At 44.3% G+C, this 27373-nt stretch overlaps 1 protein-coding gene across 3 annotated transcripts; it reads left to right on the top strand.

The window, feature by feature from the left end:
- Nucleotides 1-2090: 2090 nt before the first annotated feature.
- Nucleotides 2091-27373, top strand: LOC124720458 (serine/threonine-protein phosphatase 6 regulatory ankyrin repeat subunit B-like). 3 transcript variants are annotated; one of them, XM_047245810.1, is made up of 7 exons: nucleotides 2091-2108; nucleotides 5437-5590; nucleotides 5703-5750; nucleotides 8940-9489; nucleotides 14664-14804; nucleotides 18048-18188; nucleotides 26837-27373. In XM_047245810.1, the coding sequence occupies exons 2-7, from the start codon at nucleotides 5503-5505 to the stop codon at nucleotides 27312-27314; spliced, it is 1446 nt and encodes a 481-aa protein (XP_047101766.1). In that variant the 5' UTR covers nucleotides 2091-2108; nucleotides 5437-5502; the 3' UTR covers nucleotides 27315-27373. The 3 variants fall into 3 exon arrangements, with proteins under 3 accessions (XP_047101766.1, XP_047101768.1, XP_047101767.1); XM_047245812.1 differs by lacking the exon at nucleotides 14664-14804; XM_047245811.1 differs by lacking the exon at nucleotides 18048-18188.

The raw sequence follows: 27373 nt of genomic DNA, 5'->3' as shown, positions 1-27373 counted from the left end.
GTAATACACGCAGCGCCATAGCACACTGGCAATGTTTTGGTCAGAGTGTCATGGCAGCGAGCCACGCCCCCATGGCTTCAAAACGTAGTACGGCTGGGATACGTACCTCCATGAGTTGGAAGAATGCAATGATCGAAAAGAAGACCGTTGTTGTTTAATGTCGGACAAAATCGGATTCCATATCTTACTTAGAGGAAAACCTTTATCCCTGTTAATAATATTACTGGATACTCTAATTTCAATGGATTCTTTAAGAACACATTCCCAATAGCGAGAAGCAGGAGAGATCAATTGTGTCTTGTCATACATCATCCTGTGTCCTTCGTAAAGGCAGTGTTCCGCCACTGCCGACTTCTCAGGCTGGAACAACCGAGTGTGCCGATGATGTTCCACGCACCGGTCCTGAATAGTTCGAATTGTTTGACCAATATACTTCTTTCCACAGTAGCATGGAATTTCATAAACCCCGGGCCTCCTCAAGCCTAAATTATCGTTAACTGAGCCAAGAAGGGCTCTAGTCTTGGCCACCGGCGTAAAAACACGTTTAATATTATATTTTATGACATTCTTGAAATTTTGGATGATATACTTCCCGCAAAGGGTAAATAAGCAACAGCTTCAAAAGTATCCTCTATTGGCTCGCGTGACGGACCAAACTGAAGAGGACGGCACATTTGTTGTTCCGCATATCCATTATGTTTAAAAACAGTCTTCAAATGATCAAGTTCTTCTTTCAAATGTTCGTCGTCAGAAATGGCATAAGCTCTTTTGACCAGAGTCCGCAGAACTCCACTACGTTGGTGTGGTGGATGACAGCTGGCCGCATGAAGATAGCGGTCAGTATGAGAGAGTTTCCTATACACACTATGTCCAAAAGTCCCATCATCCTGTCTTTGCACTAAAACATCAACAAATGGAAGTTTACCATCACTTTCAATTTCCATAGTAAATTTAATACTTGGGTGTAGACAGTTAAAATGATCTAAGAAACGATTCAGAGCATCAATTCCATGTGGCCAAACCATAAAAATGTCATCAACGTATCTCAAAAAAACACTTTGGTTTAAGAAACGAAGTTCTGAGTGCCATGTCCTTAAAGTCTTCCATAAAAAGTTTGGCGACTATGGGGGAGAGTGGACTCCCCATAGCCACGCCGTCAGTTTGCTCTTTTTAATGATGTATATTTTGTCTGACATTAAACAACAACGGTCTTCTTTTCGATCATTGCATTCTTCCAACTAGTGCTGTTGCGATTTATCGTTTCTGCCGTCTTCTCCCACCGGCGCGCTTCATGTCTAGTTGCAGCCAGGAGGTGCTGCCCATCATCTCGCGCACGTGCGGTTCTCTGTCCGTCGTGTATAAAGGTTTCCGTCGTCGTGGCTGGAATTCAGTTCCGGCGAGGCAGTGCACGAGCATTAACTCAGCTGAAGATGGCGGCCAGCTGGTCCGCCGAAATATTGTGTCTGGACGACGACATGATCCGGCTGCAAACCCGTGAAGAATATCAACATTCAGGACCGTTAGTGCTAATGGTTTAGACAGCTATCGTACATGTACGGGATGGAATCCAGAGGTCACTTCGTACACAAAACCTTGCGCTGTCAAAAGTTTCGCAGTTATGGAATGCTGTAGAGGCGGAATGATTTGGTATTTCTCCAGGGGGCTTCCAGCGACTCGTTGACTGCACGTCACGTCGGGCTGCCGTACCACGCCAGGGGAAAGGAGGTCCGACACGATACGAGGAAGTGTCCGGTGACTTTGGTCACGTCGGTGTAGATTTACAGAAAGATTCTGACGGTGCTAATTGACATGCACTCTGCGAGTTTTGAAGGTAGCAGAGATGAAATACGGCCAGTGAGAGGTTATTTACAAATTCTACAGGAAACAGACTGCGGTTGTAGGAGTTCAAGGAAGAGGAAGGGAAGCGTCCGTGTTGTGAGAGATTGCGCACGATGTGGGACACGTGGGGAGGACGTGGTTCGCGGTGAGCGGGGGCGGGACGTGGGCGGGGGCAGAGGGGAGGCTGCGGAAGGTCCAGGCGGGGGGCGGCGGATAAAAGGCGGGGCTCGCGACCGGCCGCCACTGCAGCGGCGGAGGAGGCGACGCTGGTGAGTGTCTGCGCTGTCCTTCCATCAGTGCGCGGTTTGCTGTGTCTGTCACTCCACTCACCTTCACAGTCTCTCGTTCTCTGTGTCACCCACACTCGATAGCTGCGAAGTCGAGCAAACCGAAGAAAAAAACCCTGTTTTCTTCTTCTCGACTGTTTCCCACGAACTGTAGCGGAACAACTCTTCTGATGCATCCTGCCCCGGTACGTGTCAGTTACGCCACTTTAGCACCCTACTGCTGCTTACAGCGAAACCGAACGGGACCCGGTCTGGCAGAATTTCCTTCTCGCGGCCACACTAACTTTGATAGACCTCTCTCGATACCTACTTGTTCGAATCCACCCAAAATTGCAACATACGTAAGTTGTCATATTTTATGCGTATTACTTACAGGGGATAGGCGAATTAGTATGAACACCTGCACTTACTTGGTAACGGTTTGTTAATAAGGGACTGGACTCCCATTTGTCCGTAATACAGCTGCGATTCTTCTTGGAATACGGACTTTGCATGTGGTCAGGTGATTGGGTATCACTTGTGTCATACGCCTGTACGCGGGATGTGCGGTTAAAGGCGCTGCAGTCTGGAACCGCAAGACCGCTACGGTCGCAGGTTCGAATCCTGCCTCGGGCATGGATGTTTGTGATGTCCTTAGGTTCGTTAGGTTTAACTAGTTCTAAGTTCTAGGGGACTAATGACCTCAGCAGTTGAGTCCCATAGTGCTCAGAGCCATTTGAACCTTTTTTTTTTTTTTTTTTTTTTTTTTTTTTTTACGCGAGATTTCCACACTCCTAAACATCCCTAGCTCCACAGCTTCCGATGTGAGAGTGAAGTAGAAACGGGAAGGGACACGTACAGCACAATATGTCGATGACTGGTTGCAACTTCCCATACGGTAATTCCATCTACTATTGTCATAGTAGTTATTGTCCGCAGCTCGTGGTGTTGCGGTAGCGTTCTCGCTTCCCGCGAACGGGGTCCCGGGTTCGATTCCCGGCGGGGTCGGGCATTATCTCTGCCTCGTGATGACTGGGTGTTGTGTGTCTTTCATCATCATTGACGCGCAGTGTCGCCGAAGTGGCGTCAACTACAAAGAACTTCCAATACAGTGGCCGAACTTTCCCCCCCATGGGGCCTCCCGGCCAACAATGCCATACGATCATTTCATTTCGTAGTAGTTATTATGGTTTGGCCAGTATCCTTTATCATTGCCATAATAACTTTCTTATGTAAATTCGATGGACTGCAATCAATATGGTTCCAGATGGGTGACATGGTTCAAATGGCTCTGAGCACTATGGGACTCAACTGCTGACGTCATCAGTCGCCTAGAACTTAGAACTAGTTAAACCTAACTAACCTAAGGACATCACAAACATCCATGCCCGAGGCAGGATTCGAACCTGCGACCGTAGCGGTCTTGCGGTTCCAGACTGCAGCGCCTTTAACCGCACGGCCACTTCGGCCGGCTATGGGTGACATAATACACTTGTTTTTTTTCTTGTCCTACCACGATTATACCACTGCCGGTGCAGTGGAGGAGGTTGTGCTATACTGTTATCGTTGTTATTATTCAATTTAGCATCCTCTCGTATCAGGTCAAGTGATTGCAGCACACACATGAAGTGTTCCAGATCAGTTTCAGATTTCTCGACGCATTTGTTCCTAAGATGCAGTAGTTGACTGGCTTTTGATACTCTTCGAATGTCGCAGTTACATAGGTCTCATCCCAGTAACGTGTTTCATTTATGTATTTTTCAAAATACTTGCAGCGGATACAATGTCTGCTATTTAGGGATTCCGGATTAAGGACCTCCTTTCGACGTCTTTCCTGAACACAGCGAGATCAACATTTAGCTAAAATCTCTTGCTCGAATTGCTCGTAATCTTGACAATTCACTGCAGTCTCTATGGCCCAAAGTGCGACCTCGATCTGTATGAAACATGAGATGAAGTGAATTCTTCGTTGGTCAGTCTATGACGTCGTTAGTACACCCTTAAAATAGTTTATGAAAAAATGCAGTGGAGACTTTTTGTTTCTTCGATATCTGCGTGATTACACTATCTATTCACAATAAAGTGCCTTCAATGAACCACCTTCAAGCAGTCTCTCTACCGTTCCACTCTCGAACGGCGCACGGGAAAAACGAGCGCTTAAATATCTCCGTGCGAGCCCTGATTTCTCTTATTTTATCGTGATGATCATTTCTCCCTATGTAGGTGGGTGCCAACAGAATGTTTTCGCAATCGGAGGAGAAAATTGGTGAGTTAAATTTAATGCGAAAATCCTGTCGCAACGAAAAACGCCTTTGTTTTAACGACTGCCACTGCAGTTCACGTACCATGTCTGTGGCACTATCTCCCCTATTTCGCGATGATTCAAATAGAGCTGCTCTTCTTTGTACTTTTTCGATGTCATCCGTCAGTCCCATCTGATGTGAATCCCACACCGCGCATCAATATTCCGAAATATGGCGGACAAGGGTGGTGTAAGCAGTCTCTTTAGTAGGCTTGTTGCACCTTCTACGTGTTCTGCCAATGAATCGCAGTCTTTGATTTGCTCCACCTGAAACATTATCTATGTGATCGTTCCAATTTAGGGATTTTGTAACAGTAGTTAAATGCATCTGAGTACTTTAACAATTACTTGTAGTAACACAAGTACAGAAAAATGGCGCTGTTACAGGCAAGCACACCCCCATCCCTTGCTCCCTTTCGGAGAATCATCAGCTCATAATGTCACATACAGCACTTCAATTTGAGAAAAATAAAAATAAACTGAAGTTGATATCAATATGACCGCAACTAATATAGGTATGAAATAAGACTATGCGCCATTTAGAGAACACTTTTTCACAATTAATTTGGGGTAAGGAAGAATTACAGTGTCTTAAGCTATTTCAGATATTACTTAGCTGAATTAGGCAGTGTCTATTGGGCAGAACAGTGTGATATATATATCTTGTAAGAAACTGAATCATAAATAGTGTACCGAGCGAGGTGGCGCAGTGGTTAGCACACTGGACTCGCATTCGGGAGGACGACCGGTTCAATCCCGTCTCCAGCCATCCTGATTTAGGTTTTCCGTGATTTCCCTAAATCGTTTCAGGCAAATGCCGGGATGGTTCCTTTGAAAGGGCACGGCCGATTTCCTTCCCAATCCTTCCCTAACCCGAGCTTGCGCTCCGTCTCTAATGACCTCGTTGTCGACGGGACGTTAAACACTAACCACCACCACCACCATAAATAGTGTGAAACATTAATCTACACTAGCTAATTTACATTAAATTATGCTAACTAAAATTACTTGTAACTATATTTGTTACAGGTTGTTCTGCACGGTACAAATTTTTTGAAGGTTGTTTACCTGGCGTGATAATTTTTTCCTGGCACTATGTGTTGCAGAAGCATTTTGTGGTTCATCTGCATTTTTGTGGCGATAGTCACAGATTCCAGCCACAGTAGCCTGGCCTCTAATACAGGTAAAATATTTGTTTTTTTTTCAGATCATATAAGTTCGGGTAGAATTAATAACAATTTTGTATTAAGTGTGTTCAGTTTTTTCATAAGAATTTCCATTAATTTCATTTGCAGGCTCTGATTCTGAAGTCGTTGCGTATAGTTTAAGAACGGACAATGGAGGTAAGTGTTTCTTTCCATTATTCCTGAACACGTTTCATGGCTCAAGAAATTCATCTGATGCCAGCTTATTTCATTGTGGTAGTCTTACTTAGTGATTAAACAGCTTCTTTGAGTCACAGTGTAATCATGTGAGTCTATTGCCTATCACGGTACTCAGAATCACAAACATTCATAACTCTTGCTTGTGGTGTTACAGATCACTAGTTGGTGTGCTATTTATTTGTGTATTGTATACATGTTCCATAGATCCTTACAGTGATAATCGTAGCCTGACTTAGGAGGGCATCAGTTATATTTTCACGAAATGGTTTAATAACGCATCATTAGGCATCTGCAGTAGAAGAAGTGTTGTGTTGTGCTGTATATCTTACATCGTTTTTGCCAGATACACTGAGGCTGCAGTGTCCACCATTGAAACGCTAGAGTAGAAGGTGACACAAAACCGGCAAAGTGCAAAATTCGAGTAACTCGCATGGTTATTTACCGACATTCACATATATAATCTTACTTTTCTTGGTATCTGAATAAACTGACATATGTCAGATAAACTCGCCTCTGAAACTTAGATCCATATACTTCACCTTTTTTTGTTGATTGTATCAAATCTTCTGCTTGTGTCGCGATATAGTGTGTATTTTGTTATGTTGCATGCCGCCTGAAGCGTATTTTGTGCCGCAGCATCAGCTGTCATCGAAATTTGTACTCGATACGATACTAGCAGTGGTATCATCGTTCAAAGATCCGTTCACCCCCAATTCCAGTGTATATCAATATGTATAAATGCGAATTTTTGTGAATTTCTGGAAGGCATGACAGTTTTTCATGACAAATTCCACAAAAATTCGGCGTTTGTGACGTAGTTACTGTGGAAAAGCTGTAACTAACAGACCGTGTTGCACTCAGCTCTCTCCTTCAACAGGAATGTATACTGTCTCCATATATCGCAAGTTGCAATTTTTGAGTTTGACAGCGCTCAAAATCTCAAAAAATTTGAAGCAAATTAGGAAAGGTTATGCTAGGTCTTTCTGCGGCGTTAATATAAATCTCGTTTTGCGCTCCGATTGCCTCGTTTTGCGCTCCGATTGCTTCAATTCTTACTGCGAATTATCAGTAGTGTCAGCTACACTGATTGAGAAATTAAAAAACAATCAAAAGGCTTATTTTAATGTTATTTGTTTACTATTACGAAAAACATTAGGTCAGACTGTAATGGTACTTGAATTACGTAACCATTACGGCAGCTCAACTCAACCTCTCGATACCAGCAATATTCTACTGTGTTTCTGTAAAGTAGTTAACATATTTCTGAGACAACATTCAGATGTAATTTCATTAATGTAGAGGTACTTTGATACGTCGATATGTTTATATTGCAATGATATTACTCTTATGTGTATTCTTTGTCACTATGATCTTTGACGTTCTTGTAACTCTGATTTTTGGGCGCGTAAGCGATAAGCAGTTAGAGAGTCGGACCTTGAGAAAGTCAAGTCTTGGACGTCATTTTGGAAGGACGCATAACGTAGTCAGCTTACAAAATGTGAACTTTAACAGTGAGGAAGATGTTTTCAAGTATGTTTTGTATTGTGGTGTTTTGTGATTTACGTGATACTGCAACAAAAGTAATAAAAGAAGTGTAACTTAAATTCGGAGTGCTGATTATTTTTTTTTTACATCACCATTGTGCTAACTTTCGAAGGTTTAATCTTCAAGAATCGTTTCTGAAACACATCTATAAAACTTTTGAATATAGCAGAATAAAACCTAGGCCTCTTTGCATCTGAGCTTGGAATCATCATCACCTAGGTTTTCGACAGTTGAGCCATGATTTTACAACGAGACCAGCGTGGGAAACACGAAAAGATGAGTGCCTAGTTTAATCATTATTACATGAAATGACTTTATTAACTGTGCTCTAATGACACCTGCCACACAATAACTTTGTTGTTGCCCGAAAATGCAGGGGAGTGTCATAGGACCGTTGCTATTCACAATATACATAAATGACCTGGTGGATGACATCGGAAGTTCACTGAGGCTTTTTGCAGATGTTGCTGTGGTGTACCGAGATGTTGTAACAATGGAAAATTGTATTGAAATGCAGGAGGATCTGCAGCGAATTGACGCATGGTGCAGGGAATGGCAATTGAATCTCAATGTAGACAAGTGTAATGTGCTGCGAATATACAGAAAGATAGATCCTTTATCATTTAGCTACAAAATAGCAGGTCAGCAACTGGAAGCAGTTAATACCATAAATTATCTGGGAGTACGCATTAGGAGTGATTTAAAATGGAATGATCATATAATGTTGATCGTCGGTAAAGCAGATGCCAGACTGAGATTCATTGGAAGAATCCTAAGGAAATGCAATCCGAAAACAAAGGAAGTAGGTTACAGTACGCTTGTTCGCCCACTGCTTGAATACTGCTCAGCAGTGTGGGATCCGTACCAGATAGGGTTGATAGAAGAGATAGAGAAGATCCAACGGAGAGCAGCGCGCTTCGTTACAGGATCATTTAGTAATCGCGAAAGCGTTACGGAGATGATAGATAAACTCCAGTGGAAGACTCTGCAGGAGAGACGCTCAGTAGCTCGGTACGGGCTTTTATTGAAGTTTCGAGAACATACCTTCACCGAAGAGTCAAGCAGTATATTGCTCCCTCCTACGTATATCTCGCGAAGAGACCATGAGGATAAAACCAGAGAGATTAGAGCCCACACAGAGGCATACCGACAGTCCTTCTTTCCACGAACAATACGAGACTGGAATAGAAGGGAGAACCGATAGAGGTACTGAAGGTACCCTCCGCCACACACCGTCAGGTGGCTTGCGGAGTATGGACGTAGATGTAGATGTAGATTTACCAGCGTGAGCAACACCACAATCATTATTAAATTTTGACCTTTGTTGTGGTAGGGTTGTTAGAAGACGCAAAGAAGCACCACTCTTAACGTTGTTCTTGAACATGGGCAGAGGTAGTTAACGTTTGTAGCAGGTGGAATTCGCTCTGACTACTGTCAAATGATTGGAAGCTGCTGAACATTATACCCATCCTCCTTGCCAACAAAGTCGAGACGTTCCCCACTGACTATCCCGTGACTTTTGTCACAGCGGGGAGGGTATGGTCTAAGGGCAAAGTGCTGCAGAGTGACTCTGTTGACTCTACACTTCCGAATCTTTGACAGTGGAACCAGTTCAGAGGGATAAGGAGACCGCAGCTGTGGACCTGGCCGCCCTTCTGGACGCCGGGGACAGAGCCGTGGTGACGCTGGTGGCGGGCGACACACGTCTGGTGGCGCACAGGGCCGTCCTGGCTGCCAGGAGCACCGTGCTCGCCGCCATGTTGCGGAACACCACGCTGGAGACCAGCAGCGGCCACATTGCCATCTCGGGCGTGGAGGGTCCAGTGCTACGCCAGCTGCTGGTCTACATGTACACACTCCGGGTCCCCCAAGCGCACAGCATGGCGCCACAGCTGCTGGCCGCTGCTGACAGATACGGACTGTCCGCCCTGAAGGCGGAGTGTGAGCAGCTGGTGGCCGCACAGGTGTCTGGGGGGCCCGCAGCGGCCGCAGCTGTGCTCCAAGTCAGGCGCTCCTCTGACAGCCTCAGGCAGGCCGTGGTTGACTTCGTAAAGGCTCACCTGCTCCACGTGATGGGAGGGACTCTGCACAGCCAGCGTGAAGATCGGGCGGAAGTGAGCCACCTGCTGTCTGTTCCATCAGCAAAAACCAGGTAAGTTTGGGACAACTCACATGTTCATGTTGTAGAATTATATATGTACACTATGTGATCAAAAGTATCCGGACACCTGGCTGAAAATGACTTACAAGTTCGTGGCGCCCCCCATCAGTAATGCTGTGAATTCGATATGGTGTTGGCCCACGCTTTACCTCGACAGTAGCTTCCACTCTCGCAGGTGCTGGAAGGTTTCTTGGGGAATGGCAGCCCATTCTTCATGGAGTGCTGCACTGAGGAGAGGTATCTATAGTTCTGGACAACATGGTTGTGGAGAGAAGCAGCGATTAATATGATTAATCAATAATTCAAGAACAGTCCTAATCGCATTTATTATTGTTATAATACCACCAACCGGTTTCAACCCGACGTAGGGGTCATCTGCTGGGCGTTTACACCATTGGTCGACTGCTGGTGGTGTCACTCCTGTCTACCTAACGGCAGGAAACTGTCAATGGTGTAAACGCCCAGAAGATGACCCCCTACGTCGGGTTGAAACCGGTTGGTGGTATTATAACAATAATAAATGCGATTAGGACTGTTCTTGAATTATTGAGAGGTATCTATGTTGGTCAGTGAGGCCTGACACGAAGTCAGCATTCCAAAACGTCCCAAAAGTGTCAGTTGATTCTCGTGATATGTGCTGGACTTTTCTCCACTCCTTTCTATAACTCAAGTAGGAGGTGTTTTTTGGGACAAGGGCGCTGTATTTGCTTCTTGGAAGAGCCACAGTCAAATCTCATGCTGCTTGTCTTACGTGTAGCTATCTGTAGCGATACTAAAGGCTGTCTAGTGAATTCCAGTGCTTCATTCAACCAGGACTTCGCTAGTCCATGCACAGCAGCTACTAATCGGTCTCTAACATCCTCAAAATTGATATGACCTCCAGACAGAACTATCCTCAGTTAAATATAGTACAAGTCATCCTTACAAGTCTGGTGAGCAGTAATACTCATAATTTTCCTTTATTTCTCAGCTATTTTTAAATTTTTATTCAGTTTTTAACTAGAGTTCTTGCCTTCGAGATAACGGTGTCTGCATTGTCTGACTTATTTCTCATTTAATTGTATCCTGTCTCGTAAGCCACTCAAACCTGATCTCTCCTGCTCATTGTCGTGCAACACGAAAATGAATATTGGAAACAAAATACGTATCACCAGCAGTCTTTTCAAGATATCCTATGACACACACTTTAAACATATTCTGTCTGCAGTATTCAAATGTATATTTCAGAAAGTTGATAACTTAAATCGGATAATGTTATAATTCCTAACCATCATCTTCTTCAGTGCCACATGTTATGCATTATTATATGGTAATTGTATGTTTTCTCGTTAAAACATCAACTTCACAGCTTTTCATTAACATCACCTGTATGTCTATAAACAGCTTAATGTTATGTCAGTGGTAAATTCGTAGACGACTTTGCTAGATTAAGTAACCAGAACACACATTAACACACGACCACAAGAAATCTGTCAAATCTGTTAATTACAATACATTGAACAAGATACTCATTTTATTACATGGTCAAACGATTACTGCCTTAAAACATTGCTCCTACATGTGGCATGGTTAATAAAACTCTTAAAATGTTTCCTTTTTTCTTTTCCCATGACTACATCTCCTCGATCATTGGCTGCATTCGTAAATTCCATATCTAGTGTCACTCCTACCACAGTTGTTTCCATTTGCCAACACATTACCTACAAACTTCTGTGGAGAGGCTAACTTTGCACTGATCCATCCTGAAAACATTCCAACTATGTTTCAGGATTGCACTGAGATAAAAAAAGCCTGTCATATATTTCAAAATGTGTTACTCTAAATAAAGCAGTAAAATTAAATTACTAACCACAGGCATATAATTATTACACACACACACACACACACACACACAGTTCACTTTACAGACATTTTCTTCTACTATCTTCTCCTCTCTGCCCAAAATCACATTTGTCTTTAATCAATTTCTATACGCAATCATAAATTCCTGATTATTTACAAAAATACACTTTTTCTACTAACTTATCCAATATCTTTGTCACTATTTTCAATGACTTATCGAACATTTCAGTGTAACAAGAACAGTAGTCCCCCCAAATTATACACTGAACTTTTTTATTAATTTTTATATTCTAATGAAGAGTGGGAAATGGGCAAAGAAATTGTTCGTTTCCTTTGACATAATCAGGCTAATTGAGAAAACTATTGAGTGAATTGGGGAATACTTTAGACTGAATTTCTATAGCCACTTTCACCACGAAAAATCTGACAAAGATGGACAATTGGGGTATCAAATATAACAGTGTGAGGTGCAGGTTTGAAGAAAGATGTAATTACGTGAAGAAAAAATCAGGCTAGTAAAGAAAAATGTAATTGATCATTTCAAGGGAAACTGAAATATTTCATTATTAGATGCTACTAGCTGTGTAAATAAAGTGTCGAAATCTTAATCCCTTCAAGTCCTATCCATTTTCCACATATATAAACTCCTGGAAATAGAAATAAGAACACCGTGAATTCATTGTCCCAGAAAGGGGAAACTTTATTGACACATTCCTGGGGTCAGATACATCACATGATCACACTGACAGAACCACAGGCACATAGACACAGGCAACAGAGCATGCACAATGTCGGCACTAGTACAGTGTATATCCACCTTTCGCAGCAATGCAGGCTGCTATTCTCCCATGGAGACGATCGTAGAGATGCTGGATGTAGTCCTGTGGAACGGCTTGCCATGCCATTTCCACCTGGCGCCTCAGTTGGACCAGCGTTCGTGCTGGACGTGCAGACCGCGTGAGACGACGCTTCATCCAGTCCCAAACATGCTCAATGGGGGACAGATCCGGAGATCTTGCTGGCCAGGGTAGTTGACTTACACCTTCTAGAGCACGTTGGGTGGCACGGGATACATGCGGACGTGCATTGTCCTGTTGGAACAGCAAGTTCCCTTGCCGGTCTAGGAATGGTAGAACGATGGGTTCGATGACGGTTTGGATGTACCGTGCACTATTCAGTGTCCCCTCGACGATCACCAGTGGTGTACTGCCAGTGTAGGAGATCGCTCCCCACACCATGATGCCGGGTGTTGGCCCTGTGTGCCTCGGTCGTATGCAGTCCTGATTGTGGCGCTCACCTGCACGGCGCCAAACACGCATACGACCATCATTGGCACCAAGGCAGAAGCGACTCTCATCGCTGAAGACGACACGTCTCCATTCGTCCCTCCATTCACGCCTGTCGCGACACCACTGGAGGCGGGCTGCACGATGTTGGGGCGTGAGAGGAAGACGGCCTAACGGTGTGCGGGACCGTAGCCCAGCTTCATGGAGACGGTTGCGAATGGTCCTCGCCGATACCCCAGGAGCAACAGTGTCCCTAATTTGTTGGGAAGTGGCGGTGCGGTCCCCTACGGCACAGCGTAGGATCCTACGGTCTTGGCGTGCATCCGTGCGTCGCTGCGGTCCGGTCCCAGGTCGATGGGCACGTGCACCTTCCGCCGACCACTGGCGACAACATCGATGTACTGTGGAGACCTCACGCCCCACGTGTTGAGCAATTCGGCGGTATGTCCACCCGGCCTCCCGCATGCCCACTATACGCCCTCGCTCAAAGTCCGTCAACTGCACATACGGTTCACGTCCACGCTGTCGCGGCATGCTACCAGTGTTAAAGACTGCGATGGACCTCCGTATGCCACAGCAAACTGACTGACACTGACGGCGGCGGTGCACAAATGCTGCGCAGCTAGCGCCATTCGACGGGCAACACCGCGGTTCCTGGTGTGTCCGCTGTGCCGTGCGTGTGATCATTGCTTGTACAGCCCTCTCGCAGTGTCCGGAGCAAGTATGGTGGGTCTGACACACCGGTGTCAATGTGTTCTTTTTTCCATTTCCAGGAGTGTAGTTAATTGGTGTAATGTTTGACTGTTAAAAAGGCTTTCTTCGAATCAAGTTATACATTTAGGTTCTTTCGAGAACACAAGGGGCTAGGAACTAAATTGAGATATCAAAAACTTCTTCTCTTCAACGTCTGGCTATTTCGTGCATAAAAAGTAGCACTGGTGTAGTATTTAACTGTCAAAATGCCTTACTTCTAAGCAAGTGTTAAATTCAGGACACTTGGAGAACGGAAAACGTCAGGAGAAAGGGGATTCATGTTGAGCGATCTAAGTGGCCAAATCATTTGCTCGAGTTATTCAGAATGTTCTTCAAACTAGTTGTGAACAATTGTGAGCCAATAACGTCATATCGTTGCTGGGAACGTGAAGTTCAAGTAGCTGGACTCGAGCATTTCCAGTCAACGGTTCAGTCTGATAAGAGATGCCAATCTGTTCCATGTAAAAACCGCCCACGCCATTTTGAAGCCACCACCACCAGCTTGCACAGTGACTTGTTGCGGACTTGGCTCCATAGCTCTGTGAGGTCTGCGTCACCGTCAAACCGCACTATCAGCTCTTACCAACTGAAATCGGAACTCATCAGACTGGAGCACGGTTTTCCAGTCGTTGCAAGTCTATCGTGATCGACCGACATCTCTAGGGATGCTGAAAGACAACAATAGACGCCAATGCCTCACCATAACTCCGGACATGCTTTACAGTGCTGGTCACAACATTATTCCTCCACTATAGCTATTGTTGAGGAATGATGGTGGACATATTGAGCATTTCCTGTAAGGAACATCATCTTTGGTTTGTCTTACTTTGTTATGCTAATTATTGCTATTCTGATCAGATGAAGCGCCATCTGTCGGACATTTTTTGAACTTTTGTATTTTTTTTGGGTCTAATAAAACCCCATGTCATTCCAAGGATGTGTGTCAATTTTTACCTCTCTATCTACATTATTCCGTGGTTTATTAAGTTTTCAAATTTATACTGACTTTTTGATCACCCTGTATATATGCATGTCGGTATTCCATGACTTTTGTCACCCTAGTGTATTTTATTCAAACTGTTCTTTCGTACACCTACTGGTACTGGAAACTTGTGAGAAGTTGTGTGTAAACTGATTACTTAAATGACTGGCCATTCATATTGCGAATCGGCTGTTTCCTGTGGCAATGTGTGCCCTGTTATCAGTGTGCGGACATACCCTGAGCAATACTGCCCCCTGGCCTCCCCGTGAACACACTTTGCCATGCGTTGTCCCTGTGTGCAGCTCGCCAGCCACTGCCGACAGCTGGACGACCCCCGCCGCTCAGCCGCTCAGCGACCACAGCTGGAGTCCCGACGCAGCCGCACCGACCACGCCTACCCACCACACTCCCCCACCTGACAGCGTTGACATCGCTCTCCTGCGGTGAGTTGCGTCACTACTCGTGTGTCTCTTTCACATTCACAACACACCTTATTGGGGATTTCACGAAGTGTTATGGTCATGAAATGGTATGTCACTTTACTGTATTTCCTCTTTACATCTTATAAACATGTAATTGTGTATGTTTGTTCAACATCTCATTCTAAGTTACTGGAGCGATTTCAAGCAAACGTGACACATGTAACACTTCCTGTCTGGAATGAAGCACTGTGGAGGTAACAACCACCTACATCTCGAAGAGGTGAGGATGGGAATGTTATTGAAGCACATCGCCACATACTCTAATACCCAGTGTAGGAGACGTTTGTGGCTGCTTCAAAATCAGATTCAGACTACAGAGATTCCTCTCTCTTAACGGCCAAAAACACTGAGGCATATAACTGCCCATGTAACAGAACATGCACTTCCAGTAAGTTGGCCATCCAGAATACGTGTCAGACGGCAGCAGGAGCTTTGTAGCTCTGAAAGCATTGGTGAGGCAAACAGATTCCAAAAAATGCACAACATTGATGCAGTAATTGCTACGCTAAAGATCTTACAAGGCGACAGGTCCTATCAATTTGCATCTGGTTGCCGCTACAACAGTAGTGACAGAAAAACGTCTGGACCTGAACCATCTCGATTGCTCTATGAAAAAGTGCCTGATTCCACAGCCCAGACTTTCACTCACATTTTTAGTGTTGTTAGAATCTGTAGATGTGACTTTGACCTCTTTAACTGTTCTGTGTGTGTCAAAAGTAAGTAGCACCGTTGCAAGTGTTTAGTGTGAAATCGTGGGTCCTTGTGGACCAGTGCACACACCAGGCGAAGGCGCAATGTCTCCGACGAGACCACGCCTTGGAAAGCAACATGGGGCTCAAAACAGCATCCAGCCTGGTGGCCACTGTACCGTTGTTCAGAATTCTCATTACCTGTCTCACATTTCCATAGAAACGATCAAGAATCGTTTCCCATAGTTATCAGAATTGTAATATCCATTCTTAAAATATGACATATTTGATTTTCAGTCGGAAGGGTGACATTATCATCTCCATGTGCATATGATATTTATAGAGGAAGCAAATGAGTACTTAATCGATTGATGGAGTTTGGATTAATCAAGAATGATATCACATTTGGCAGGAAAATAACATGAAATTATCCTAAATTGTCTCTACCTTAAAAATAATTTGCTACATTTAATTGCTGGACGCCATTTTTAATATCAGAATTTTAGTATTATTTGTTCTGCTGATTGTGGTGAGGCAGTTACATGCAAATGGTATGGTGAATTTCTGAGGACATACATCAATCGTTAGACTTCCATGCTGTGTTTAGAAAGTCATTTGGAGCAAATGTGTGTGTGTGTAATTGATTGTCAGTGCATGTTTTGTTACTATGGAAGCACATTTATTTGTACAAATGAGGACTTGCACAAGAGAATGAGTTTCTGTATATAAGCAGTGGAGTCAAGTTACTGCTATAAAAATATTTTAGCCAAATTATTTCTTGATAAAGAGTAGGTTTCTGGGTTTGGTTAGGCTGTTTCAAAAAATTTGTGAATAACTTTTCTACAATGACAGGAAATACACACATAAAAAAAGCTTTGTATTGCCTCAGTTCAGAGAGTTCCAGAACCTGTACAGAAAATTGGAATAGAGATCAACATGAACATCATTTCCACTCTTTTCATTGTTCATGAAAACCACACACTGCATGTTGTACCACCATACAGTGAGACCTTCAGAGGTGGTCGTCCAGATTGCTGTACACACCGGTACCTCTAATACCCAGTAGCACATCCTCTTGCATTGATCCATGCCTGTATTCGTCGTGGCATACTATCCACAAGTTCATCAAGGCACTGTTGTTCCAGATTGTCCCACTCCTTAACAGCGATTCGGCATATATCCCTCAGAGTGGTTGGTGGGTCACGTCAGAACCTCTACCTTGCTGCCCTCGCTGGACAGCGTTCAGCCTGACCGGGTTGCCTCCAAACACGTCTCCAACGATTGTCCAGTTGAAGACATTTGCGACACTCGACGGTGAAGACAACGTGATGCCAATCCATTCAGCATGTTGTTGGACCCATCTGTACCGTGCTACATGGTGTCTTAGTTGCAAAGGTGGACCGCGCCATGGACCATCTAGGCATGGTTGAACAACAGACAATATGAGCCATGTACTTCCTTCCTGGTGAATGACTGGAACTGATCGGCTGTCGGACCCCCCTCTTTCCAATAGATGCTGCTCATGCATGGTTGTTTACGTCTTTGGGCGGGTTTAGTGACATCTCTGAACAGTCAAAGGGACTATGTCTGTGATACAATATCCACAGTGAAGGTCTATCTTCAGGAGGTCTTGAAACTGCAGTGATGCATAACTTTTTTTGATGTGTGTACTTAAATACCTGGAGATCTAATTAGTATTTTATGTTCTGTTTGCAACTGTCAGAATGGGTTGATGCACATAGGATATTATGACTGGGTGCAAGAATTATCTCTTTCAGTAGAGGCAACACTACTGAACTGTAGCATTTTGTGGTCAAGTGATGTTGCTGTTGGGGAATCGATGGGACAAAATTGTGAGACTCGATTTCATGAGAGAAGCAATGTAGGATCTATAACGGAGATATAATTAAGACTTTGAGAGTGTTGTGTTTGACTTCATACACAATGGTAAAGGGAGATGGGCTGCAGGGTGGTGAGGCAACTGTTTCCATAAGAAAGCTGGACAGGAGCAGAAATGATTAGCAAGCAAATTAACAAACAGGAGATTCCTTTTACTTGTATTTCTTTTCTCTCTCTCTCTCTCTCTTTTAGGGTCACCAGTCTACTGACTAGTTTCATGCGACCCGCCACGAATTCCTCTCCCGTGCTAACCTCTTCATCTCAGAGTAGCACTTGCAACCTACGTCCTCAATTACCTTCTGGATGTATTCCAATCTCTGTCTCCCTGGACAGGATTTGCCTTCTACATTCCTCTCTAGTACCATGGAAGTCATTCACTCATGTCTTAACAGATGCGATATCATCCTGTCCCTCCTCCTTATTAGTGTTGCTCACATATTCCTTTCCTCTCAGATTCTGCACAGAGCCTCCGCATTCTTTACCCTATCAGTCCACCTAATCGGCTGTTTCCTGTGGCAGTTTGTGCTCTATTGTCAGTGTGCGGACAGACCCACAGCAATACTGCCCTCTGGCCTCCACGTGGACACACTTTGCCACGCGTTGTCCCTGTGTGCAGCTCGCTGGCCACTGCAGACAGCTGGACGACCCCCGCCGCTCAGCCGCACAGCGACCACAGCTGGAGTCCCGACGCAGCCGCCCCGACCATGCCTACCCACCACACTCCCCCACCTGACAGCGTTGACATCGCTCTCCTGCGGTGAGTTGCGTCACTACTCGTGTGTCTCTTCCACGTTCACAACCCATCTTATTGGGGATTTCACAACGTGTTATGGTCATGAAATGGTATGTCACTTTACTGTATCTCCTCTTTACATCTTATAAACATGTAATTGTGTATGTTTGTTCAACATCCCATTCTAAATTACTGGAGCGATGTCCGCCCCGGTAGCTGAGTGGTCAGCGTGACAGACTGTCAATCCTAAGGGCCTGGGTTCGATTCCCGGCTGGGTCGGAGATTTTCTCAGCTCAGGGACTGGGTGTTGTGTTGTCATAATCATCATCATTTCATGCCCATCGACGCGCAGGTCGCCGAAGTGGCGTCAAATCGAAAGACCTGCACCAGGCGAACGGTCTACCTGACGGGAGGCCCTAGCCACACGACATTTCCATTTACATTTCCACTGGAGCGATTTCAAGCAAACGTGACACATGCAACACTTCCTGTCTGGAATGAAGCACTGTGTAGGTAACAACCACCTAGATCTCGAAGGGGTGAGGATGGGAATGTTATTGAAGCACACCGCCACATGCGCTAATACCCAGATTACATTCATCCAGTATTTGAGAATGAGAGTACTTAGTAACTCGAAATAAACTTTAAAACACAATTTCATACCTATTTCCTCTTTGATCCCCACTGGCACCTACGAAATAATGAAAGGATATTGCAGCGGCTGTGTTACCCCAAATTACGATGTAATGTGGCTTGGGACATGCATTCATGTCTGGAGGAATGCGACATCGTAATTCGGAATAACACCAACACTGCAATATCGTATTCATCCATCGATACTGGGCAAACGCCTTTCAAGTAAAATGTCTCCCCTGTATGGGAATATACATAATGTACGCACGAGAACAGGTTGTAGACACATGGTTGACAGCATATAAAAGTTCGCGTCGTGCTCAGATAGCGTAATGGTAGGGCGACTGTCGTGATAAGTGGGACATACGGATTCGAGTCCTGGTCTGGTACAAATCTTTACTGTCGTCATTCCGTTGTACGGTTCATGATTATCCATATTCGCAAATGCAAACACATATCATGAAAGGAAGAATATTTATCGTTCTCTAAATTTTCGCTGATCGTGCAGAAAAATTGCCGTTTCTCGTATGACGTTTTCATTTATTACTTTGTTACTACAAACTCCGTTCCTAACGCATTTTGCATACTGCATTCACACATAACGGATACGTCGCTGAAAAAACATATCATTGTACGGCACATAGTTCGGGGTAGATGATGTAATAAATACTGCCATGCGCAAAAATCTACCGTTCCCGGCGTGATGTTTCGCTATATCACTAACTCTATTCGCAACACATCCACGTACCAGATATGTTCAAAAAGTAATCGAAAATTTTATTTTCGCGTTGTTTATACATCCAATTTTCAAAATTTTCTTATGATGTTAGTACACATGTCTGTGATGTGTTCTTCAGGGTGTATACGTGGGACAAGGAAAAAAAATTCCCGGATTTCCTGGTTGAAAATACACTTTCTCCCGCATGAAAATAAACTTTTTCCGTGTTAAAAGACAGTATACTTTTCCTCGGCACTGTAAAACTTATCAATTCTTAGAATGTTTATGGTTTTCTACACAGACGTAGAATTTGCCGGCACTTTAGAAAACGAAACACAGGGGAAAAAAACACGTTTTGGAAAGATCTTTGATGTGCAGCAACATGTACGCTGCATTTCTTCGTTTTACGGAGATATAAATTCGAATTGCACCAAACACTGCATGTTACTCTCCGAAGCAATGAAATCGAGATTGCCACGCGCTTTTGTAAGCCAGTCATAGCTCATGTCACGTTATCTCGACAGCTGATGACAGCACAGGACACGAAGTGTAGTCAACCAATAGCAAGATCACTCTTAAGTTCCCTGAATCGTTTCAGGCAAATGCCGGGATGGTTCCTTTGACAGGGCACGGCCGATTTCCTTCCCCATCTTTCCCTAACCCGAGCTTGCGCTCCGTCTCCAATGACCTCGTTGTCGACGGGACGTTAAAACAAAAATACTCACTTTTAAGTAGCGCGAACACACAAAAACAAAAGTTAATGGTTTAAATTAATATACAGTTTTGCTAGAAGAAAAACAAAGCTTTCACAAATAATATTGGTCTTTAAGATTAATAAGCTGCATGAAAAGCTAAGCTTCCACATATAATGCTGATCATTTTGCGTGTGTTACACTTTTAGATACAGCACACAAATGTGCCAATAAAATTTTTAATAACGACGTAAATGTCTGATCTTGTGGGCTCGAAATTCTTCTAGATGGTCGTCCTCAAAGAGTTAATCTTTAAATGAGAGTGAAACGCTCTGTGATTTAAGAAATTCGTTGTACATTCTCGCACAAAGTTCATCTTGCGTAAAAGGAAATTTACTTTGAAAGTAACACTTTTCAAACCACCTTTCGCAATATTTTCCCGTGACCTGTTAGAAATTGGTTCGTTTCAGCAGTTGCCAGGGAGCGACAGATAACAGGCGTCACTGCGCCTGCCCAGCTATGACGACGCAGGAAGCCCGCATGTTCGTACGTGTAAAATATTAAAAGATCTTGCATTATGTCATAAAAGAAACAAGACATCAGAGGATACTTCAGGAGCATCGGAATTTCGTGAACTATACTAAAATGAATAATTCGGCTTAAAGTGCACAATCGTATGTCCAGATTCGGATGTAAGTTTTCTTGAGTACCAGTACTGTATTATCTCATGTTTGGTTCTTTATTATGGCATAACGCCATACAAGCTAGAAGATGGAAAACGTGCACTTGAAATGCTGCAAACAGTTGAAACTAGCCAACAGTGTGAAATTAAACACTTCGTTTCAAATAAATTGACTGCCTCAGTGAAAAATACAGGGTGATTCAAAAAGAATACCACAACTTTAGGAATTTAAAACTCTGCAACGACAAAAGGCAGAGCTAAGCACTATCTGTCGGCGAATTAAGGGAGCTATAAAGTTTCATTTAGTTGTACATTTGTTCGCTTGAGCCGCTGCTGACTAGGCGTCAGCGTCAGTTGATGCTAAGATGGCGACCGATCAACAGAAAGCTTTTTGTGTTATTGAGTACGGCAGACGTGAATCGACGACAGTTGTTCAGCGTGCATTTCGAACGAAGTATGGTGTTAAACCTCCTGATAGGTGGTGTATTAAACGTTGGTATAAACAGTTTACAGAGAATGGGTGTTTGTGCAAAGGGAAAAGTTCTGGACGGCCGAGAACGAGTGATGAAAATGTAGCACGCATCCAGCAAGCATTTGTTCGCAGCCCAGGAAAATCGACTCGCAGAGCTAGCAGAGAGCTGCAAATTCCACAATCAACTGTATGGAGAGTCCTACGAAAAAGGTTAGTTATGAAACCTTATCGTCTGAAACTGGTTCAAGGCAGGCAGCCCGTGACAGAGCACTTCATCACTGGCATCCAAAAAGCCCTGATTTTACCCCCTGCGATTTTTTCTTATGGGGGTATGTTAAGGATATGGTGTTTCGGCCACCTCTCCCAGCCACCATTGATGATTTGAAACGAGAAATAACAGCAGCTATCCAAACTGTTACGCCTGATATGCTACAGAGAGTGTGGGGTTATATTATGTTTCTTTCATTAAATACACATTTTCAAAGTTGTGGTATTCTTTTTGAATCACCCTGTATTAATAAAAGTCAAATCTCTTTAGCAAACCGACAAAAATAACTTCATCGTTGTGCAAGGTTATTAATGCTTGAGTGTCAGAAAGATGGAAATAAAACCTGAAACTAACAACATATTTTAGCCTTCCGTAACTATGCGAACTTATTTTAATTCATTTGGTAGGTCCCGGCCACAGAAATCCGTTTAGTTTTCATTTAATGTGAGAGCAATAAACGAAGAGGAAAGAGCAAAATCACTTAACGTAAGCACAGGTCACATGGAGACTAACCACCTCCTCACTACAACTCAGACTGCTCTGTGCATCAGCCCTGGATCTACGGTATTTCCGAACCGGAGCAATTTAGATAGTGGCACCCAGCCACACATCTGTGGCCGGAAGCGGAAGAAGGCGACTCAACTGCGCATGCGCAAGAGCCCGCCCGCAACTGCTCAAATGAATCATATGTAAACAACTGTCATGTCACGCTCATCGGAGGCAATTTGTTGTTAGGCAGCACTGCATATTCTTCCCAAAGCCTTTGACACACTTTGGTTGGTAGACGCTTGTATGAGCACTGTGTTTTGTTGTTGTATATGGCGCCATTTACTTTGCGACTTAAGTTTTATTTTCGTTTTTTTTTCTCTCGTTCATGTTTTTTTGCTGCAGCATTATTCTGCAGAAGCGGGATACAGTAATATTCTTCGTTATAGTATTGGTTCTTACCAGTCAAAATCACAAAAATTTAACTGGTAACTAAGACAAGGAAAAGTTCCCGGAATTCTAAGAAATTCCCGGTTTTTTGCCGGTTTTCTCCGGGACGAAAAAATTCCCGGGTTTTTCCCGGATCTCCCGGGTCGAATACACCCTGGTTCTTGCAATATCAGTTGGGTTGGGTTGTTTTGTGGGAAGAGACCAAACTGCGAGGTTATCGGTCTCGTCGGATGAGGGAAGGACGGGGAAGGAAGTCGGCCGTGCCCTTTCAAAGGAACCATCCCGGCATTTGCCTGGAGTGATTTAGGGAAATCACGGGAAACCTAAATCAGGATGGCCGGACGCGGGATTGAACCGTCGTCCTCCCGAATGCGAGTCCAGTGTGCTAACCACTTCGCCACCTCGCTCGGTCAGTTGATCTGAATATTTAGTTTAATGTTGACATTCGAAAAGGTTATACGTTTCTTAAGTTCCCATCGAATCTTTGTTGGCGAATAATATTGATCAACGAATTTGCAATAATTTTTAATTGAAAAATGGAATAAAGTTCAGCAATACATTCAACATTTTGATCGTGGTCTTTGGCGAATCTACTATAAATAAGACAAGAGTTTACGAGTGGTATAAAAGTATGACAGAGGGTCGAGAAGATGTTGACGATCGCCGTGAACGCTGTAAGATAGCCATTACTGAAGACAATGTGGAAGAAGCACACAAAATAGTTTTCCAAAATTCCCGAATCACCACCAGAGAGGTTGCTCATGATTTTGGTACGTCCTCTGGCCCACTCCAAGCAACTTTTCGGGCGTTTTCGGCATGAACTGTGTAGCACCAAAGTTTGTTCCAAGATTATTGAATTTCGACCAAAACCAACGCCACGTAGACTTCACTCAGAAACTGCTGAATGAAGTCGACAACGATCCAGATCGTCTAAAGGTTAGAACAGGTGATGAAAAATGGGCGTGTGGATATGACGTCAAAACTAAGGCCCAGTCGTCCTAATGGTAACTGCCTGAAGAGCGAAGACCGAAAAGGTTCGACGAGTTCGATCACGTGTGAAGGTTCATCTCACTATTTTCTTCTCTTACAATGGGATAGTGCGACAGGAGTTCTTGACTTATGATCGTACGTTCAGTAAGGAATACTACCTGGAAGTTATGCGCCGTTTGGGTGGAGAAATGCGAAGAAAACGACCAGAAATGTGACAAAACCGCTCGTGGAAATCGCATCGCAATAATGCTCCCACTGACACCTCAATATTTCTTCGTGAGTTATTGGCAAGAAACAAGGCCGTTATGTTTACTCAGCTAACCTACTCGCCGGACTTGGCGCTCTGCGACTGCTTTCTATTTCCGACGGTGAAGAGATGTCGTTGTGCCAACACTAATGAGAGAAAAAGAGGATCGCTGAAGGAGCTGATAACGATAACGAAAAGTGAGTTCCTGAAGTGCTTGCGAGATTGTAAAAGCTGGTGGCACAGGAGTGCTATATCTGAGGGGGATTACTCTGAAGAAAACACAGCGGATGTTGATGAATAAATAAAAATTCTTTAAGAAAGACAAAAATTCCCATTACTTTTTGAGCACACCTCGTATATCAGTGAATGTACTGCAAAATTATATCACAGTAATACACACATATCAGGAGATTGTTGGCCTCACATGGGCTGAGTGCACCACGCCTGCCAACAATGCTACGTAGACACAGGTCAAGGTGTTAACCAAGCTCGACAGTGTTTTTATGGGTGTTACCACTGTGGCAAGGCCGTTAGATGCCGGGGATGCCACTCACAAAAGCGTCTGGTGAGCTGTGTCCTGTAACTGTTCACCTGGGTGCAGGAGGAGGCTGGAGGCTGTCCTGTGTTCGCACCTCGGACACACTGCTATGGGTTTACACCACTGCTCGCCCTACAAGCATACACAGGCAGCCAAAGCAGAAACTCTTCCCAGTGTAGGAGACGTTTGTGGCTGCTTCAAAATCAGATTCAGACTGCAGAGTTTCCTCTCCTTTAACGGCCAAAAACACTCAGTCATATAAGTGCCCATGTATCTATAGTAACAGAACGTAGACTTCCAGTAAGTTGGCCATCCAGAATACGTGTCACACGGGAGCAGGAGTTTTGTAGCACTGGAGGCGTTGGTGAGGCAAACAGATTCCGAAAAATCCACAACAATGAAGCCAGTACTTGCTAGGCTAAAGATCTTACAATGCCACTGGTCCTATCAATTTGCATCTGGTTGCCGCTACAACAGTAGGAGTGATAGAAAAACGTCTGGACCTGAACCATGTCGATTACTCTATGCAAAAGTGCCTGATTCCACAGCCCAGACTTTCACTCACATTTTTAGTATTGTTAGAATCTGTAGATGTGACTTTGACCGTTTCAAGTGTTTAGTGTGAAATCGTGGGTGCTTGTGGGCCAGTACACACGCCAAAGACAGGCGAAGGCGCAATGTCTCCAACGAGACCACGCCTTGGAAAGCAACATTGGGCTCAAAACAACATCCAGCCTGTTAGCCACTGTACCGTCGTTCAGAATTCTCATTTCCTGTCTCACATTTCCATACAAACGATCAAGAATCGTTTCCCACAGTTATCAGAATTGTAATATCCATTCTTAAAATATGAAATATTTGATTTTGAGCCGGAAGGGCGACATTAGCAACTCCATGTGCATGTGATATTTATAAAGGAAGCAACTGAGTACTTAATCGATTGATGGATTTTGGATTAAACAGGAATGATATCACATTTGGCAGGAAAATAACATGAAATTATCCTAAATTGTCTCTACCTTAAAAATAGTTTGCTACATTTAATTGCTGGGCACCGTTTTTAATATCAGAATTTTAGTATTATGAGTTCTGCTGATTGTAGTGAGGCAGTTACATGCAAATGATATGGTGAATTTCTGAGGACATACATCAATCGTTACGAGTTCTATGCTGTGTTTAGGAAGTCAAGATTTACTTGGAGCAAAATTTATCATGGTAATCTAGCTAGCGCATGAGTCATTGATTCACTCTCTTATCCTGTGGTTTACTGTTGCGTTCAGATATGTTGCAACCAAAAGACTCCACGTTCATTGTGTGTGTGTGTGTGTGTGTGTGTGTGTGTGTGTGTGTAATTTATTGCAGGTGCATGTGTTTGTTATTATGCAAGCACATTTATCTGTACAAATGGGGACTTGGACATGAGAATGAGTTTCTGTATATATGCAGTGGAGTCAAGTTAGTGCTATACAAATATTTCAGCCAAAATATTTCTTGGTAAAGAGTAGGTTTCTGCATTTGGTTACGCTGTTTCGAGAAATTTGCGAATAACTTTTGCACAATGGCAGGAAATGCACGCACATAAAAAAACGTTTTTTATCGCCTCAGTTCAGAGAGTTCCGGAACCTGTGCAGAAAATTGATATAGAGATCAACATAAACATCATTTCCGCCCTTTTTATTGTTCATGAAAACCACACACTGCATGTTGTACCACCATAACAGCGAGACCTTCAGAGGTGGTGGTCCAGATTGCTGTACACACCGGTACCTCTAATACCCAGTAGCACGTCCTCTTGCATTGATCCATGCCGGTATTCGTCATGGCATACTGTCCACAAGTTCATCAAGGCACTGTTGATCCAGATTGTCCCACTCCTCAACGGCGATTCGTCGTAGACCCCTCCGAGTGGTTGGTGGGTCATGACGTCCATAAACAACCCTTTTCAATCCATCTCAGGCATGTGTGACAGGGTTCATGTCTGGAGAACATGCTGGCCACTCTATTCGAGCGATGTAGCTATCCTGTCAATGTCACAAGGGAGAAGCACGAATAAACTTGTTGCACCGTAGTGGCTCCAAGTCCATGCAGGGGGAGAGGCTGCCGCCGACCATCAAATTGTTCAAATAGCTCTGAGCACTATTGGACTTAACATCCGAGGTCATCAGACCCCTAGAGTTAGAACTACTTAAACCTAACTAACCTAAGGACATCACACACATCCATGCTCGAGGCAGGATTCGAACCTGCGACTGTAGCAGCACCACGGTTCTGGACTGAAGCGCCTAGAACTGTTCGGCCACAACAGCCAGCGCCGACCATCCTATACTGTGAATCTCGTGTTCCCATACTGTGATAATTTTCCTTATAAGGTGTGTGTGTGTGTGTGTGTGTGTGTGTGTGTGTGCGTGTGTGCGCGTGTGTGTGCGTGTGTGCGCGTGTGTGAGCGTGTGTGCGCGTGTTCGGAAATAGTGTTGGAACATCTGTGATTTTTTGCAGGACATTATCTGAAGAGGAGAAGGGCAGGAGGCTGATCCAGGCATCTATTCAGGGCTCAATGCAAGAGCTGCAGGCACTGCTGGCGGCTGGAGTGAACTTGGGGGCGAGGGACATGAACGAGCGGACCCCCCTGCATTGGGCAGGTATCAAGGGATACGAGGAGATGGCGAGGCGCCTGCTGGCGGCAGGTGCGGACGTGGGGGCGAGGGACAAGTTCCAGCAGACGCCGCTGCACTTCGCTGCGTGGGGCGGCAGCGCGGCTGTCGTCAGGCTGCTGGCGGCGTCCTCCGCCGACCCCGACGCCAGGGATGTGGACGGATGGACGCCGTTGCACACTGCAGCGTTCAGTGACGAGACGGAAGCGGCTACGGCGCTGCTGGAGGCAGGGGCCGACATGGGGGCCGTAGATAACAATGGGAACACCCCACTGGACATCGCCAGACAGTACAACAACCAGCACGTGATAGACGTGCTGTGATAAACCTGAGAGTCCCACACATGTCTGTGGACTAAAATAAATAAACATTTTTAGCAGTA

This window comes from Schistocerca piceifrons, chromosome 11 (assembly GCF_021461385.2).
Source record: "Schistocerca piceifrons isolate TAMUIC-IGC-003096 chromosome 11, iqSchPice1.1, whole genome shotgun sequence".
NCBI lineage: Eukaryota > Metazoa > Arthropoda > Insecta > Orthoptera > Acrididae > Schistocerca > Schistocerca piceifrons.
Note: the sequence above shows the minus strand (reverse complement) of the source record. Positions and strands in the feature narration are given on the sequence as shown.

Excerpts from the sequence above, each read along its gene's own strand:
- LOC124720458 (XM_047245810.1), top strand. The coding sequence starts at position 5,503 with ATGTGTTGCAGAAGCATTTTGTGGTTCATCTGCATTTTTGTGGCGATA. Across the intron at positions 5,751-8,939 it reads TTTAAGAACGGACAATGGAG|TGGAACCAGTTCAGAGGGAT; the intron begins GTAAGTGTTTCT and ends AATCTTTGACAG. Across the intron at positions 18,189-26,836 it reads GTTGACATCGCTCTCCTGCG|GACATTATCTGAAGAGGAGA; the intron begins GTGAGTTGCGTC and ends GATTTTTTGCAG.